General features: G+C 48.0%; 1 protein-coding gene across 5 annotated transcripts in view; it reads left to right on the forward strand.

Moving 5' to 3' along the window:
• The window catches only part of MYO10 (myosin X), a 230,219-nt gene that overhangs the window by 95,202 nt on the left and 116,532 nt on the right, over positions 1-18,485 (forward strand). For 4 of the 5 annotated variants that reach the window (XM_045441547.1, XM_045441556.1, XM_045441564.1 and 1 more), the window contains one exon: positions 3,473-3,631. The exons of the other annotated variant lie outside the window; for it this stretch is intronic. In XM_045441547.1, coding sequence (XP_045297503.1) covers positions 3,473-3,631 — 159 coding nt within the window. The remainder of the gene's footprint in view (positions 1-3,472; positions 3,632-18,485) is intronic. 5 annotated transcript variants of the gene reach the window in all.

Raw genomic sequence — 18,485 nt, forward strand, 5'->3', positions numbered from 1 at the left:
TTAAGCGTCCAACTTCAGCTCAGGTCATGATCTCGCGGTCCATGAGTTCAAGCCGCGCGTCGGGCTCTGTGCTGACAGCTCGGAGCCTGGAGCCTGTCTCAGATTCTGTGTCTCCCTCTCTCTCTGACCCTCCCTGCTTCATGCTCTGTCTCTCTCTGTCTCAAAAATAAATAAATGTTAAAAAAAAAAAAAAAAAGATTCATGACCATGTGTGATAGTTACGTGTATATTTGGTTTTATTTTCTTCCCGTTGTTGGAATGTAAGCCATATTCCCAGGGCTTAGACCACACCAGTAAATATTTGCTCGAATGAATGCATTTCCTTAATTTCTCAGCCACTTATTTAGCATCTACAGTGCCCCACGCACTATTCTAGAATCTTTACAGATATTAGCCCATCTCTGAAGGGATGGTTATCCTTGCCTTTCCTTCACAAATACATTTTCTACATATCCTACTTTTCGGGGAGTAATCAGTGTTTTGAGCAGCTGCAGTTGGCATAATGTTTTGGTCTTTTTTTTTCTGCTTGTCGTCTCTTATTTATGTAACTGTTTTTTTTTAATGTTGATTTATTTTTGAGAGAGAGAGAGAGAGAGAGAGAGAGAATGTAAGTGGGGGAGGGGCAGAGAGAGAGGGAGACACAGAATCTGAAGCAGGCTCCAGGCTCTGAGCTGTCGACACAGAGCCCAATGTGGGGCTTGAACCCACAAACCACGGGATCACAACCTGAGCCGAAATTGGATGCTTAACTGACTGAGCCACCCAGGCGCCCCTCTTATTTATGTAACTATTATCTGCCATCTTGATTCTATCTTCTTGAAGCCATGGGAAGGATTGGTCTAGTTCTCTGGATTTTCCCACTGCACGTGTCCCCGTTTTACACACAGCATGCTCCTGAACACCTGAAGACAAATAAACGTATGAAGGTGGGAACTCTACAGCGTGTAGCCATTTCTGTCAGTGCCCGTGTGCCCCTGTCTGTATTTTGGCTCACGCATTGTCTTGTTGTTCCCAGGGCATTAAAAAAGACAATGAAATGTTTACAGATGACATGAGTATTTAGTTTTATGTATATAGACACATATATAAACACTTAGTGTCTAAGTATTGTGGGCTGTATATGATTATTTCCAAAAGGCAGACTCCATATAAATTCAGATGACATGTCCGTATTCTAAAACATTTCTGTCCTCAAATTCTGGAATTCTCAGCATAGTCAAGCAGCAGGTAGAGCTGTTTCCACCTTGGGAGGGACTTGCCGATGGTGAGTCTTGGGGGAGTTTGAGCGGGAACCTGTCGCGCCCACTCTGGTGCCTTGTCGTCTTTCCTGTGGGCACATTTTCCTGGGAACCTGGGCAGCCACCCCGCCTGCTGTGTGGCAGGAGCTTTGAGCAAGCAGAGTGAGAAGAGCCACCTCCCGTGTGCTCTGGGAGCAGAGAGGGGACACGGGGACTCTTTTCTGCCCTCCTCAGCTGGCTGGGAGCTCATGGGGCCAGACAAGTTCTGCTTCCTCCCCTCACCGTCACCGTCACTGCAGGTGAAGACCCCAGTGCCAGCCCAATGGTTAGTGTTTCCAGAAAACCCGCCTGGATTAGCATCGTTGGCATGAGGCAAAGCTGGGGAAGGGCAGAGGGTTTTTTTTTTAGCCGTTCACTTCTGGGATTTTCCAGATTGCCCCAAGACGACTTCTACATTTGACCTAAATCTCTGTTCCTTCAATGTTCCTCCATGAGTTAGGATGGAAAGTCAGTGTCTTAGAAGCATGCCTACACTCTTGAGTGTCTCTGTGCGTTTTCTTTAATACCTGTTATCTTGGCCGTGGCATACCCCACCCTGCACTCCCCACTCGGGCCCCAGGCCTGGCCTGCCCTGTGGGTGCCTCCGTGGCAGGGGGTGAGGTGGGGGGTTGGCTTCCTTGCCAGGAGGTGGGGCCGCTGGGGCTGGAGCATCTCCTGGTGGATGTGCGGCCAGGAAGCAGCTGGGGAGAGTGGCTCGTCCTGAGAAAGGATGGTTCTGGTGTCTGCCCCGGCCTCCAGCACTTTCTCAGGACTGGTTTTGACCAACTTTTGTGGTTCATGTGGCAGAAATGCCACGGCTGAAGTTTTATTTTTTTCTCTAGAAAAATAAAACATGCCCTGTTTCATGGCTACTGGAAACCATCGGATTGGTACTTTTGCTTTCCTTCGTGTTCATTCTCTTTTGCAATAACATAGTATTTGTTGCCATGTAGGCATCTGGTTGATATTTAAAAATAGAATTCCCCAGTCAGGAAGTTCTGCAGATACTCTTCCAGAAAGTCGTTTTGTGCATGTGCACATGTGAAGTACGTGTGCCTATGAAGACTGTGCATTTTTCATGTTATTTAGGTCCTTTTTATATATTCATGTCTTTAAAGGATGAGTATTATAAAAGTATAAAATGAATAATTATGGAGTAGACGCCATAATCAAATGATTTTGTTATGTACATGAGTTTATATGTAAAGCTGGCCAAACTTTGATCATCAGACGGGAGCTGACTTAATATGGTTAGTCCTTTTTTTTTTTTTTTTTTTTTTTTTGGTAAGATTCTGTTTTTAAGTAATCTCTACTCCCAACATGGAGCTTGAACTTAAAATCCCAAGATCAAGACTCTCGTCCTCTACCAACTGAGCCAGCCAGCCAGGTGCCCCAACATGGTTAAGTCCTTAATCAAATCAGTGGCACAAAAGCATTTCAGAAATGCATGGAAATTCAGTAATCAGTCTTAAAATATCAGAATTCTGTCATGCACATGCTACCTACCGCGTGTATGCGGCACGCATCAGTGGTGTTTGGAATTTTGAGCAAGGTAGACTATCGAGCAAACACCCCAGTTTTATTTTAAATCTGAGAAGGCGTTTGTTTGCTACATATCCTGGTGGAGAGGAGATAGAGTCCAAGGACATCTTTTTGAACATTCCTGGGAAGGTGCGTTCCACTCTTTGAACAAACGTGGAGACTGCCAGGGTGAATTTATGTAACACTTAAATTGAAGAGCTTTTATGATGAAGTTTAGAGATATGCTGTATGATCCCATGGGAAACATTATGCAGAGAAGCCAAATTATTTTCTAAAAGTTTGGTTAGCCAGGGTCCTAACCCTTGGATCCTACCCTACCCAGGGTCCTAACCCTTACTGATGTATAGCAACAGGAGAAATCTGCAGAGAAGTGAACTGTGAATGTAAGATTTCTGTGTCCTCCAAGGGATGGCTAGTACTTGAGCTAATAATGTCTTTTAGGAATATCTAATAGCAATTGTCAAATGATTGCTTCCTCTAAAAATAGATAGGTGCACAGAGAAAATGAAAAAGTTCTCTGCAGTGTACTTTTTCTTGGCCAATTCAGGCTCTTGTTGCTAAAACTGGTACTGGGATCGTATTTTAAGGTGGGAGATGTCTGCGGACAGCATTCACCGCCGATAACTAAACAACTGAATTCATTCTGCTCCCAGGTGTTCACTTACAAGCAGAGCACAATTACCCACCAGAAGGTCACCGCCATGCACCCCGTGAGCGAAGAGGGCGTCGATGACATGGCCACCTTGACGGAGCTCCACGGGGGCTCCATCATGCACAACTTGTACCGGCGATATAAGAGAAATCAAATATACGTAAGTTCCAACTTTAAGTCTCTGTAAAAATCCCTCAGGTTTGAGTGAATGTTAATTTTTGTTTTCCGAGGGTGTTTTCTGGCCTTTTGGGAACCTCCAGTTCATCGAAGTCAGACTGTGTCTCCGGGTGTTTCGCCAAACTGGAAACGTGGCTCGAGAAATCGTGTTCTCGAGTTTCTTGCCTTGATCGTTACTTTCTATTGGAAAGAGGTGATCTGACCTGTTTTTACGAGCGCATTCTGTTCGCTGTCCAGATCGGTGTTAATGAAAGCAGTATTTAGAAATCATTTCAAAAAGTCATTTCCGTGATACGTACTTTTTGGAATTCGAGTACGGAGATTAGTTTAACTGTCCAGGTGAGCCTGCAAATTTTATCTTTTTTTTTCATCAGCCTGTTTCCAAGTCTTGATAATAAAGGGGGCCACTCTTGACACGTGGGTTTTCTTTTCTTCTTGTCAAGTTCAAATTTATGCAGGTTTGTCCCTAAAAACCTCAAGTTTTAGAATTGTAAAAACTCTCGATCTTTTCGTAATTTTTGTTCTTTAGCAGTGACGGTTAATTCTGCCAATATGTTTGTGATTTTGATGAGTAGCGTCAGCCTTCACAGCAAGCGAGCAGGTGCCAGCGGAAACTCAAGACGGGCCTGCGTGGTAGCCATGTTCCTCCGATTTATTTATTTACCCTTTGGAAGGGGGAGGAGGGCTGGGAAAGGAGGAGGAACCCGTTGTGTCCAGGTTTACTGCTTCATTATCCTCTGCTTTTTACGTAGCGAGTGTCACGCTTGCCCAGTTGACCTGACGTTCGCCGTGTGGTTTTAAACAGCCTGATCTAGAGAAATGCCGTGCTGTTCTCGTCCTCTGACTGGCTGAGCTTGCTTACACTCAGTCTTTAGGTTATAGTAGTTTCCGTATGTTCTTCAGGAAAGGTAACATTCCTACGTGTTTACGTGAATGGCTGCCTGCTCTGTGCTGTGCCCGTGCTGGCAAAGCTCTGTTCTGTCCCCATGTCGAGAATCTCCAGGGGCGCCTGAGGGGCTCAGTCGGTTAAGCGTCCGACTTCGGCTCAGGTCACGATCTCGCGGTCCGTGAGTTCAAGCCCCGCGTCGGGCTCTGTGCTGACCGCTCAGAGCCTGGAGCCTGTTTCGGATTCTGTGTCTCTCTCTCTCTCTCTCTCTCTCTCTCTCTCTCTCTCTCTGACCCTCCCCTGTTCATGCTCTGTCTCTCTCTGTCTCAAAAATAAATAAACGTTAAAAAAAAAAAAAAAAAAAAAAAAGAATCTCCAGCTGACCAGCGAACTCCCTTCTTCCCAGGGAGTAGCCACTACATGTGTCCAGGTCACCACCCCTGTGCCTTTAGAAGTAAGTATTTGACACTGTCCCGTCATAGCAGTTTCCTTGCTCGGTTTGTCAAGGACTTATTTTGTCTTTCTTGAGCCAAGGACATTGCAGGAACCTGGTAGCTGTGTAATCAATGTTTGCAAAATAAACGCCAGACGTATTAGAAATAACATTCTAGTTGATGAGAAAGTGTGAGGCTAGATTTAAAAGTTCTTTATCGGTGTGTGCGTCTTGTAGGTATTTCGGGACTCAAACCCTTCTGTCTTTAGATACGAGGTCTTACTCTACGTTCAATAGTCAGGAAAAATCCAATTGGAAGGGGGAAAAAAACTACCAAAGGGGTTTAAAAGGCAGAGTCTTTAAAAAAGTTTTCCTAGGGGCGCCTGGGTGGCTCAGTCGGTTAAGCGTCCGACTTCGGCTCGGGTCACGATCTCACAGCTCGTGGGTTCGAGCCCCACATCAGGCTCCGTGCTGACGGCTCAGAGCCTGGAACCTGCTTCCGATTCTGTGTCTCCCTCTCTCTCTGCCCCTCCCCAGCTTGCACTCTGGCTCTCTCTCTCTCTCTCAAAATTAAACATTAAAAAAAATTTTTTTTAAGTTTTCCTCCCCCTCTTTTCATGATGATGAGGATATTAAACCTGATAGCTGAATTGCCCACTAAAGCCTATGAATAGGATATTGGCTTTATTCCCTACAATGAACAACTTTTCCTCCCCCCCCCCGCCTTTTTTTTTTTAAGCTTATTTATTTATCTTGAGAGAGCGAGAGAGCGTAAGGGAGGGGTAGAGGGAGAGAGGGAGAGAGAGAATCCAAAGCGGGTTCCACACTGTCAGCCCGGAGCCCGACGTGGGGCTCAAACTCACAAACCACGAAGTCGTGACGTGAGCCAAAACCAAGACTGAGACGCCTGACCAGCTGAGCCACCCAGGCGCCCCTTTGTCCTTTGCTCCGAGGGAAAAACACAGGATTTTTGTACGTCAACTTGCAGGTCATTTCAGTTAATACTGCCCTCCTGCGCCTGCCTTGTGAGACTTGGATCATTGTATTATCATGAAGCAGCCGCCTTGATTTTCTTATCGCTGAAGCTGTTTGGGGTGGAGACCACCCAAGCCAGGCTCTGCCCCATCAAAACAAAACCACCACCTGCCAGAAAAACCACCGCTTTCCTGCCTTTTCTCCCAGCTCTGAGTGATGCCTGGCTGTGTCTTTAAGAGGAAAAAAAAATGACTTGTGCCACGGGTGCTGTACCTGTTCTCTATTGCTGGCATAAAAAATTGCCATCATTAAAACAGCAGGTGCTGTCCTATGGTTCTGTAGGTCAGTCGTCCGGCTGGGGTCTTGCCAGCCTAAAACCCAGGTGTGGGAAGGTCAGTGATCCTTTCTGGAGGCTCTAGGGGGCGATCTGTCCAGAGATCATGAGACCGGGTGAGGGCAGATACCCGCACTTGTAAGTTCCGAAAGACAGAGGAGAGAGGAGCATGTGTTTATGGGACAAAGAAGAGGTAGGGAGAGGTAACCTGCAGGTGGGTGAGAAAGCCTGAACTGGTCGTGAGACGCCCTATAGGGCGAGAGGAGGTGACAGGAATGACACTTCAGAGGCAGGGATAAGAGTGGGTCAGAAGGAAAGGCTCGAGGGCGCCACACGTGCAGATGGAGAGACGAGAGTGAATTCAGTGCGGTGGCCTCAGTCGGGACAAGTACCTTTGCTCATGGAAGCCGGTGTGCTGGGGACCGTCGAGCAGTCAGGTGGGAGGGGCAGGCCGGGGTCAGAATACCCTTAAAGCAGTGAGCCTCAGCTGGGAGACCTGCCCCCAGGGGACATTCGGCACAATCTGGAGGGCATCTCTGGCTGCATAGCGAAGGCAGAGGATGTAACGGTATCTAGCAGGTAGAGGTCAGGGGTGCTGCTGACATCCCACCACGAAGTGTCCTCTGGCCTGAGATGTCGGTCCTCCCGAGGTTGAGAGGCCTTGATCGGCTGACAGTCCGTCAGAGCATCTGGGCTTGGTGACACCCAGACCACCCCGTCTTTGCCAAAGGGTTTTGAAGAGGGGGTTTCCCCAAGGAAGAACTCAGACACGTTGATCGCGAAGTGCTGTGATATGGGCCAGGGAGGGCAGGTTGGCAGAGAGAGTGTCGCGAATACGCGGGGACAAAGAGACGGAGGGGGTCTCGCCCGGGGCGGGGCGGGGCGGGTCGGGAGCCAGAGAAGAAGGAGCTAGAAGTGTGGGGGAGGAGGGGTGCGTCTTAATGACTCCCAGCCTCGTGAAGCCCCCGTGGCCGTGAGAACTTGGCGCTGAGGGTCCCGGCAGCCCCTCCAGGGGAGGAGCGTGCGGAGAGGACCGGTTGGTTTCGGACACCTGTCTTAGCGTGTCCTCTGGAGCCTGGCTCGTTTCGGATTGTCACGTACCCAGCGTCTAAACACGGTGTCGACAAGGGCAGATGAGGTTTTTCTGTCGTGTTGCACGTCAGCCCGGGGTCTGCCAGGCGGGCTCCGTGGTGCGGCAGGTTGGTCTGCAGCCACACGGAAGAGAAGCAAAGGACGCGCCAGGGTTTGTCGCGCTCTGGGTCAATTGCACGGGGGAGGCTCCTCGGCCAGCCTCTAAGGAATGGCTCAAAACCACATCAGGGAGGGAGCCGCAGGGAAGGGCAGGGCTCCTCTGCAATTATGGCCTCGGGGATGGCTCCAGAGGAAGGGGGGGGGGGGGGACACCCAGCCCGCCTGTCCCCTCGTTGGGCTTGCCGAACCCACAGCACAGACATCAGGATCAGACGAGCCCGTTTGGAGAAGCTGGGGCCGGGCCCAAAGATGAACGCTTCTGTAGGCACAAAAGATTGTTTGTAGGCACAAAAGCTAACGTGTTTTGGGGGGTTTCAGAAATACCTCCCCTCTGCTGGGTGCCGTTCCAGACCGAGTCGGTAAGTGTGGCCTGACCATGTTCCCGAGTGAGCTCGGAAGCCGGCTTCTTCGCGCCCAGCGCAGCGTGTTCACGGTCAGTAGCCGGCTGGGGACTTGGTGACTGCAGCCGGCAGGTGGAGGGCGTTCACCTGTGGGGAAGCCCCGGGCCGTCTGTACTGGTGGGACTGGGCGTGGGATGGGGTTGGAAATCCAAGTCCGCGCTTCGTTTCCTTGCATTGAGTTTCCCCAAAGTAGTCTTTTTGGGGTGGGGTGGGGCTGGGGGGGGGGATTCATTTCTGACCCTTTCCAAAGCCAGTGTCACGTACCCACGTACCTCTCAGGGACGCAGGGATGGCCTTAAAACCGGATGGTCAGTCCTCCCTCATACCAGGAACGGCTGAACCCAGTGTGGTTTGTCGGAGGCGTTTTTTCACATGAAATCAAAACCGATATTGCCAGAAAATGATGATCACCCATCTGCCTTGACTGTATGTATTTTTAAACTTTGCCGAACATTTGGGGCGCCTGGGTGGCGCAGTCGGTTAAGCGTCCGACTTCAGCCAGGTCACGATCTCGCGGTCTGGGAGTTCGAGCCCCGCGTCAGGCTCTGGGCTGATGGCTCGGAGCCTGGAGCCTGTTTCCGATTCTGTGTCTCCCTCTCTCTCTGCCCCTCCCCCGTTGATGCTCTGTCTCTCTCTATCCCAAAAATAAATAAACGTTGAAAAAAAAAAAAAATTTTTTTAAACTTTGCCGAACATTGGTACGCTTGAGTGGCCACTTCCGTATCAGCACATGAGGGTGGGGGTTAGGAACGTTGTTTTTATGATGTTTTCTCTTCCTTTCCTGCCTCTCTTTCGAAGGTCAGATTCCTTTGACCAAGGAGGGAATGTTGGCCCGAAGGTCACTCCCATTAAATGGAAGTGTCGCTTCTGAATTTCAGAGCTTGACTTCAGCATCGACTGAAGTTTCCGACTAACTTGCCATCTGGTTTTCAACTAACTGGAATGCTTCACAGTTTGTTTTTAATTGTGTAAAAACGTTTTCAATGGTTTAATTGGATAACGACAGCAAGCAGTTGTGTTTGTTTTTTGTTTTTTGTATTTTTACGTAGAAGGTAGTGGAGTTAGAGCGCTGCAACATGGTTAAAACACGAATTGATTTGTGGTCAAATCACGTGCCCCCAGTATAGCTACGTTGATGTCGCCCTACCCGTGGGCCGGGCTGAGCGCTAACCTCCAAGGACGCAAGAGTACTCTTGTTCACAGGAGTTGCTTCTTGAAAGATTGGATAAATGAGAGATCCCGCCCCTCGAAGACCTCACGGTTCCTTGGTGAAGACAGACACAGGCACACCATTGACCACTGCTCAGGGTGCGGTGCGTGTGATAAAAGTACTTTGGAACATCAAGACCGGGCACCCAAAGGAGAAAAGAAGGAAAGGGTCAGAGGAAAGTGATGCCCGGGAGAGGCACTAGTTTGGCCGAGAGAGAGAGTGGCTCATTTCTAGCAGAAGATTGCCACGTGCCAAACACGTGAGCCAGCAGGGTGCGTTTGTCCAACTGTGGGAAACCAAGATGCTGAAATCACTGTGGCGGGCAGCTGTCCGGCAAGATGGTCGGGAACAGGTGAGGAAGGGCTCCGTGTATACGTGAACGAGTTTGAATAGATCTGTGAAGGCCTCGTGGGACAACTTTAAACAGGAGTTCTGGGGGAGCTCACTCCACCTGCGAGGTGATGGATGAGTGCGGGACGTATCCAGTCTAGGAGGAGAAAGTTGACCAGCTAACTCGACGGGAAACGATGGCGTTCCACACCAGTCCTGAGAGAGTTTGAGTATGAAGCATACCGAGAGGAAGAATGCAATTGTTTGAGAGGGTGGGGGCGGGGGGCCGATAGAGTGAATTTCTGTAGGATGGCTCCTCGATTTGTGGATTAACCATTGGGTTGACTGTGGTGCATTTGTCAAGATGGCACTGAGAAGAAATGGGTGTCTGGGGGGAGCTTAGCCTCATCCATGTGAGTTGGAGCTAAGGGTCATCCAAGTGAAGATGTCCAGTGGGCCACTGAGTGTGTGGATCTGTGATGTAAAACTGAAGCTGCATTGAAGGTGAAGATTGAGGAAGTCAATTATTGGCATATTGAGCTGTGATGACCAAAAGGGAAGGAAAGAGGAGAAGGGTGTATGGGAAATAAATCTCCTGACGATCCCCACCTCGTAATCGGTTTTCCCTTTAGCAGAGTATGGCAGGGCCCTGACTAGCCGATTTCTCTAACGCATCTCAGATGATCTGTTCCGTATCCAGCTACGTTCAGGATCACATGGGGAAAAGCAAGTTGTGGTTTTTATCCTCATTAACAAAAACGATAAATACCTCTGATTTATGTAGTACTCTCACATAGCAGTCAGGTGGGGGTCATCAGAGGATATGTGGTTAGACTGACCAGAAGCGTAGGCCCGGAGGGGTTAAGCAGTGTTCTGGGGCAAAGTGCTCCGGGCTAAGGACTTCTGGGTTCTGATGACCAAACTTTGTCGCATAGACCATTTGTTTCCCGTGTTTGAACAGTGCCTTCTTAATGGTAGCATGGATCCCTCCGTATCTCAAAGCATCTGAGGCCCCTGGGTCACTTTTCGTTTTCTTCGTCACCCCCGGTCCTTTTGGGGGGAGACGGGATGCCAGGCAGGACACCCTGATGGCCTTTCGAAAATCTTGAGTTGGGGGACTTTGGATTGAAGAGATGCAGTGAGTTTCTTCCAACGTTTTTAGGCAGTATGTGCGACAGCCGTTCCAGATTATTAAAACGGGCAAGGAAATGTATTCTTTGGGGAGTTATGTGGCACTTTTGTGACTAGAAAAATGCGTCCCGTGCTTCAAAGTAGAATGGTCTGTTTCTGAAAAGCTGTGAAAATGACCAAGCTATTTATTCTTGTGGAATTTGGAATCCAGTATGAGGAGACCAGTCGTAGTCCTGGTCCTGCCTCATGTTTGAGAGTTTCATGTGTCCACAGTCTGAAACCGCATGGGGGTGGTCGTGGCCATTTGTAGAGCAGTGCCGATACCTTTTTATAGAGTGATAAACGCTACGACACGTAACCAGTGTGTGTCACAGCTTTTAGAATTTCTTACCACGTGTGACCTTTGCTTCACTTGGCACTTAATTTACAGCCAGGCTCTTCTTTGACCCCCTTCGCTTGCAGGTCACCGTTTTTACTAATACTGATGAATCTCTTATCCACGCAGCCTTTGTTCTAGGGATAAAATTACCCAGGCAGAGGGGTATGTTTAAGGAAGTGGGGGAAAGATAAGAGGTCTTGGGCGGTAATTATTTTTGCTGATAGACCTCTAAGATTCCACCTGACTCGTCCTTCTTTCAATAAGCTGTTAGGAACTATTGCTGTCGTCCCCATGTTGTTTCGTACTTCTGTTTTATGGAGGTTCAAACGTGGGTGCGAACGGTGAAAACTCACTAAGTAGCTGGAGCCCTCCCCCCGCCCCCCGGGCCCCCAGCTTCCACAACTGTCATGAGAATGATTCGTTAGGACTCAAGCTGTTCTCTCACCTTTTGGGAGCGGCTCAGACTGTCTTCTTAAATATCCCAGCGGGTGACCCCCAGAGATGGTGGGATTTGGTGAAGAAGGGTTTTCTAAGCAGGAGACTTGTCCTGTTCAGCAATTCACCTGGCAAGCTTGGAGCTTGGATTGGACATGCCAGACCACGGTGGGAAATCAGTGAGGAATGGGACATTTGTGACACCTAAGCAAATGAGGCCAGGGCGGGGGATGGAAGGGAAGGAAGGAGATAGGGTCTAGGGTTCATGGAAAGTGGGGCATATAAACGTGGAGGCATTGGTCACGGGTGATGAGCTGGACAGAGTCTGGGATAATTCCCGTCCGGACGTGGGTGAGTGGTGATGCGGGCCACCGCAGGCCCACAGTGTGGGATGCCAGGAACCCGGGGTCCTGTCCTCGATTTCATCCGCTGGCTCTGTGACTACAGGGGCAGCACGTACCTTTCCCTCATCTGTCAGAGGAAGCAGAACAGTGGCCTCTGGCCTGCCCACATCTCGAGGTTACGTTGGAGTAGATGAGGGCTGCGAAGATGTGTCTCTGTGGGTAGGATTGTCTTTGCCCCACAATTACGAAATGTCAGATAAAGTTGTGTTGGAAACATGTGGGCTTAATTGTCATTTAAAATCTGTTGACAAGCCTTTTAAGACGTGACTTAGGCCATTAGTGAGAAGGTGAAATATAAAACTTGTGCATTCATGTTGGAAGAGCCTGATTCACCCCTGATGCCAAATGGAGGCACTTATATTAGGGAGGCATTTTGAACTCTAAATGAAGTAAGATTTCCTGTCGTCTTAAAAAAAAATAAAAAAATTGAGTTCTCAGTCTATACCAACCAGACACATTTTACATATTCTTTCCTTGTTTGTTTGTTTTTTGTAAAGAGATTTCAAAACAGTACATGGGGAGAGATGGGCAATAGAGATTTCAGATGGAATTTTTTGTTGGTTTGTTTTAAGTCGTCTCCACACCCGGCGTGGAGCCCAAGGTAGGTCTTGAACTCAAGACTCTGAGAATAAGACCTGAGCTGAGATCAAGAGTCCGATGCTTAACCAACTGAGCAGCCAGGTGCCCTGTTAGATTATTGCGTTTAGGCTCAAATTCAGTCTGGCTGTTTGCTATCAATGTTGGTATGTGGGATTCCCATCTGTTGAATGTACTTTCAGCCACAACCTGTGTAGTTATTAATATCTGAACTCGAATCAGATTATGTCGCCCCTGGAAACCTGCGTGCCTTTCATTCTCTCCCTTACTAAACGGTCTGTAATTTGTCACCAGAATATTTTTCTCAACTTGGGTTGAAATTGGAAGGCGCATATGCCTCTTGTTACTACCCTTAATTCTGTGCTTGTTTTCAGATCGCTCCCTGATACTATAAAAAAGAGATGAACGTATTCTATCAGCACCAAAATTCTCGTATCTTTTTAATTTTTAAGATGTTTAGTTGCGATCAAATACACATAAGCTTTGTCATCCTGACCATTTGAAAGTGTATACTTCAGTAGCGTTAAGTATGTGCACATTGTTTTGAATCTTTTAGAATGCTTGCAACTTCTAAAACTGGAACTCTGTTCCCATTAACTTCCACATTCCCCACTCGTCAGCCCACGGCAACTGCCTCTCTCCTTTCTGTTTCTATGAAGTCGACTACCCTAGGTACCTCGTTTCAGTGGAATCCCACGATAGTCGTCCTTTGGTGACGGATTTATTTCACTTAGCGGAACGTCCATGTTGTGTGTGTCAGAAATTTCCTTCCTTTTTAAGGCTGTTTAATACTCCAGTGTATGTGTGTATCACAGTTTGCTTATCCATTCATCCATTGGTGGATGCTTGGGTTGCTGACACTTTTTAGCTACTGGGTAGTATTTTTTTTTTTAATTTTTTTTTTCAACGTTTATTTATTTTTGGGACAGAGAGAGACAGAGCATGAACGGGGGAGGGGCAGAGAGAGAGGGAGACACAGAATCGGAAACAGGCTCCAGGCTCTGAGCCATCAGCCCAGAGCCTGACGCGGGGCTCGAACTCACGGACCGCGAGATCGTGACCTGGCTGAAGTCGGACGCTTAACCGACTGCGCCACCCAGGCGCCCCTGGGTAGTATTTTTTATATGCTCTGTAGAATGCAAAGTTTGAAAACCCATTCTTCCTTCAGGAGTACAGCAAAGAGAACAAGAAAGTGCTTGGAGAACATGCGTTTAAGGAAAATCTGGAACAGATTCAAGACCTGTTATAAATGTGTGTAGCTTAGCTCTCTTTGCTTAGAGTATTTAACATGGTCTAAACTGTAGGGATTTTCTTTCTTTCTTTCTTTCTTTCTTTCTTTCTTTCTTTCTTTCTTTCTTTCTTTCTTTTTCTTTCTTTCTCTTTCTTTCTTTCTTTCTTTCTTTCTTTCTTTCTTTCTTTCTTTCTTTCTTTCTTTCTTTCTCCCCTCCCTCCCCTCCCCTCCTCTCCCCTTCCTCGTAGATTATGTGTTTTATATGCTGGAAGCCTCAACCACAAAGTGGAAGGGGCCCAACAGGAGTGCCTGCATTCTTAGAGTCCTGTTGGAATATAGCCATATGCCAACAGATGCTTGATCTTTTGAAATCGGATGCAGCAATTTTAGCCTTAAGTGCTCTCTCTGCGCCCATCAAGAAGCGTCCTGAACATTGTGGGGACAGAGGAATTCAGCTCTTCATCTGGTTTAATGATACAGATGTGTGCCTGGGGTGTGAAGCATTGTCACATAGTTAAGGACACGTAGCTGCCAAGGGGCTCCTCACTTACTTGGATGGTGAAAGGTTTCAGCGGTCGAAATGCACCTCGTTTTGAATGTGTGTCTCATTTCCCGCAGTACGTGGTGTGTGCCGTGCAGAGTAAAATAAAAGCCTGGCTTGGTGGCTTCTGTCGCCTGTACAGCAAAACGATCTGTCTGCAAAGAGCGCAGACCCTCCTAGCGCCTTCAGCCGCTCCTCTCGTGGAGGAACCGGAGGAACAGCAGTTTCGGAAGGAGACGCCCTTGAGATTTGGGGCCACCCTCAACTGGTGCTCCGTGGGGCGCGTGGCAAGGTCGAGAGGCCGCAGTGGGAGAAGTAGTCGGGAGCTCCGATCCGGGGCGGGGTTAGTTAGACACGTAAGATTGTGTCTGCCTCATTCGGTGCGGGCATCGTTTTCATAGGCTGAGAGACGGAAAAAGGCCAAAAATCCTTAAAAGAGTAAATTAGGTTTACTAACCTGGATTTGGGAACACAAAGGCACGTGCTATATAGGCTTCCAGAAGTATTCCATCAACATGGAAAAAATCAGGCATTCTTGTGTAAAGGGATGAAAGTCTATTTTTTGTAACATTTATGTGGAACTTCTAATTACTCAAGAAGGTGTAATAAAGAACCACATTTTCTTTTTCTTTCTTTTTTTTTAGATAAAGTTTACTTATTTATTTTGAGGAAGTGAGCAAGCAGTGGGCGAGGTGGGAGGAGAGAGAGAGAGAGAGAGAGAGAGAGAAAGAAAGAGAGAGAGAGAGAATGAGAATGAGAATCCCAAGCAGGCTCCACGCTGCCAGCATGGAACCCGATGCGAGGCTCGAACCCACGAACCGTGAGATCACGACCCGAGCTGAAACCAAGAATTGGACACTTAACCAGCCGAGCCACCCAGGTGCCCCAGGACCAGTTTTCTCGATGGTAGTTCGCTAGATTGAAAGACGAGGGACGTATTTCCGCATCTTGCTGTGAAAATCAGACACGGAGATCAATATTGTTTCGGGAAAAGTGTGCCAAGCTGTGTGGCAGTGATTGTGCTCGGTGGGGAGGATGTCATGATGCGTTAGTGGGTCCGCCGTGCGTGACCACCGATGGAGTATTTGCCAGTTCTGCAGACCGCTTTTCTGTTGCACAAATGCTTGTTCAGAGTGCCTGGTTTCCCTTCCCCTCTAGAATCGCTGCGGGTTGGGGGATGGGGATGTCCTAGCTACCAACCACACTGTTCTGAAACACTTTATAGACTGCAATGCGAGTTACTTCAAAGCAGGCCTAGAGGCGCCTGGGTGGCTTGGTCGGTTAAGCGTCGGACTTCGGCTCAGGTCATGATCTCACGGTCCGTGAGTTCAGGCCCCGCGTCGGGCTCTGTGCTGACAGCTCAGAGCCTGGAGCCTGTTTCCGATTCTGTGTCTCCCTCTCTCTCTGCCCCTCCCCTGTTCATGCTCTGTCTCTCTCTGTCTCAAAAATAAATAAACGTTAAAAAAATTAAAAAAAAAAAAAAAAGCAGGCCTAACACCGTTTGGAATGTTCCAACTTGATCTGCGCTAACAAGCTTCTAATGCCCTTGGATTCCCTGCCCCTGTACAAAAACCGTGTCATCCACACTTCCGGGATGAGTGATCTCTTAAGTGATACTGCATGACCATTGGGGTGGCCCAACCAGGAGGGGACAGCGGGCCTACGAGATTGTGACCAAGAGGATCACTTTCAAAGTAAAGCGTTTGTAAAAAGGTTATGATACCCTGAATGAGTAAATCGATACTTTCTTAAAGAAAGGCTCGTGGAGGGACGCCTGGGCGGCTCAGTCAGTTGAGCCTCCGACTGTTGATTTCGGCTCAGGTCACGATCTCACACACAGTTCGTGAGTTCGAGCCCCGTGTCAAGCTCTGTGCTGACCGAGGGATTCTCTCTCTCCCCTTTCTCTCTTCTCCCCCACCCTGCTCTCTCAAAGTAAATAAACGTAAAAAGAAAAGATTCACCTTAAAATTTTCTAACAAGCGTTCAGACACGAGCAGGGTGTGCAAAATTTTCAAGACGTGGGCTGGGCATATCATTTTTCAATTTGTTTTTGTGTTATTTTTGTTTTTAAGTAGGCTCTACACCCACCATGGGGCTTGAACTCAGAATCCTGAGCTCAAGAATAACAGTCAGGGGCCCCAGGGCGTATCATTCTTTTTTTTTTTTTTTTTTTTTTAACGTTTATTGATTTTGAGACAGAGAGAGACAGGGCATGAACGGGGAAGGGGCAGAGAGAGGGAGACACAGAATCTGAAACAGGCTCCAGGCTCCGAGCTGTCAGCACAGAGCCCGACGCGGGGCTCGAACTCACGGACCGTGAGATCACGACCTGAGCCGAAGTCGGCCGTTTAACCGACTGAGCCACCCAGGCGCCCCCGGATCATTCTTTAAAAAGTGTGTTGTTAACGGGTTAATATCCTAATATTAATTTAATGCACAGTTTGATACTGTGTGGCTTTTATATTTTACTTGTAACTGAGAAAGAGTATTGCAGTGTGTGCCTGCTGAGCTGTTTTAAGAGGGAAGCCGTTAGTGTCTTGATTTCTGCCAACAGAGGAAAAAAGTAAGAACGTATCTCACAGAAAAATGAACAGTTTCCAGATTTCCAGAAGCAGAGTAGTCAGGGCACCTGGCTGGCTCAGTCGGAAGAGCATGTGACTCTTGATCTGGGGGTCATGAGTTTGAGCCCCACATTGGGTGTAGAAAGTAATTAAACGAACTTTAAAAAACATGCTTAAAAATAATCATTCTGCTACCAAAAGGTAGAAACAGCTCTGACATTTTAGACAACGTAGTCAAAGGGGCTAAGACACCCAGAGCCTCGACACCGTCTGCCTGCCCGCTTTATCTCTGCAAACAGTTGACATGAAGGGAGGCACCAGTGCCTGTGGTCAAAGCATTGACGGAAGACATACGGCCTCCTCCAGAGAACCAAGTCGTTCTCTGTTGTCCTTTAGAAGTAGGAGGCTTGGGCACCCGGGTGGCTCACTCAGTTGACCGTCTCTTGGTTTTGGCTCAGGTCATGATCTCATGGTTTGTGAGTTCGAGCCCCAAGTCGGGCTCTGCACTGATAGTCCAGAGCCTGCTTGGGATTCTCTCTCTCTCTCTCTCTCTCTCTCTCTCTCTGTCTCTTTCTGTCTCTTCCCTCTCTCCCCCCACCCCGTGCTTGCATGCTCACACGCTCTCTCTCAAAATAAACATAAAAAATATGTTTATGAGACTTTCCTTCCCCAGAGGAGAAAGCAGTCCCGTCTGTATGGCCAAATCTTGCCCACAGTGCTCTGGCAGGGGAAGATGGGCTTTCTAGAGAGTTGAGGTTTCCAAAGACCTGAACATTTACCCATTAATGTGCTGTGTCTTCTTCTGTTAATTGAGGTGAAATGGTCATAACTGAAAAGGAACCACTTTGGAGTATACGATTCAGTGGTGTTTCGTACAGCCAGCCTCCCTGTCTAGTTCTAAAATATCTTCATCACCCTGAACGAAACCCTAGACCCACTAAGCAGTCACCCCCTACTTCTGGCCTCCTCCCCCTGCCCATGGTAACTACCACCAATTGTCTGTCTTTATGGATTTACCTCTTCTGGATACGTGAACTTTCAGGTCTGACTTCTCCAGCTTGGTGTAATGTTTTCCGTGTTCATTGTTCTTCTGGATACGTGAACTTTCAGGTCTGACTTCTTTAACTTAGTGTGGTACTTGCGATGTTCTCCATTGTAACACGTGTCAGTACTTTATTCCTTTGTGTGGCTGAGTAATAGTCCGTTGTATGGACGTACCATCTCTTGTGTACCGGCCCTTCTGATCGTTGGCACTCGGGTGGTGTCCACTGTTAGGTAAGTGCGAAAAATGCTATTATTTGTCAGAGAGCCTGTTTTTAACTCTTTGGGGTCTATATCTAGGAGTTGGTTATACGGTAACAATTCTTTTATGTTTTTTAACCTTTTTTGGTTCAAAACGTTCCCAAAACATATTGGAAACCTCCTTACGTTTGGAAACAGTTCCGCGGAGCATATGATACCGAGCTGAGTGCTCGTGGCAGGCGCTCTGAAAGTGGATGATCGCTAAATGCTGCAGCGTCGCGTGTGGTACAGACGCTCTCGGGAGGGTCGCACCTTCTGCCTAGCGTCGCTTGCTTTTCCTTTCCTTGCTGCACTGCCGTGCCCTGCCAAGGGATATAAGACGTTTCTGCAAATTGGTTTGCTTTCTACCGCGTACTGACTGCATAGGCGAACGTGCCATTGTTTCCCCATGCCTCAGTTTCCGCATCTGAAAAATGGGAGTAGTAATGCTGCGGAG

Source organism: Leopardus geoffroyi, chromosome A1 (assembly GCF_018350155.1).
Source record: "Leopardus geoffroyi isolate Oge1 chromosome A1, O.geoffroyi_Oge1_pat1.0, whole genome shotgun sequence".
In the NCBI taxonomy this organism is placed as follows: Eukaryota; Metazoa; Chordata; class Mammalia; order Carnivora; family Felidae; genus Leopardus; species Leopardus geoffroyi.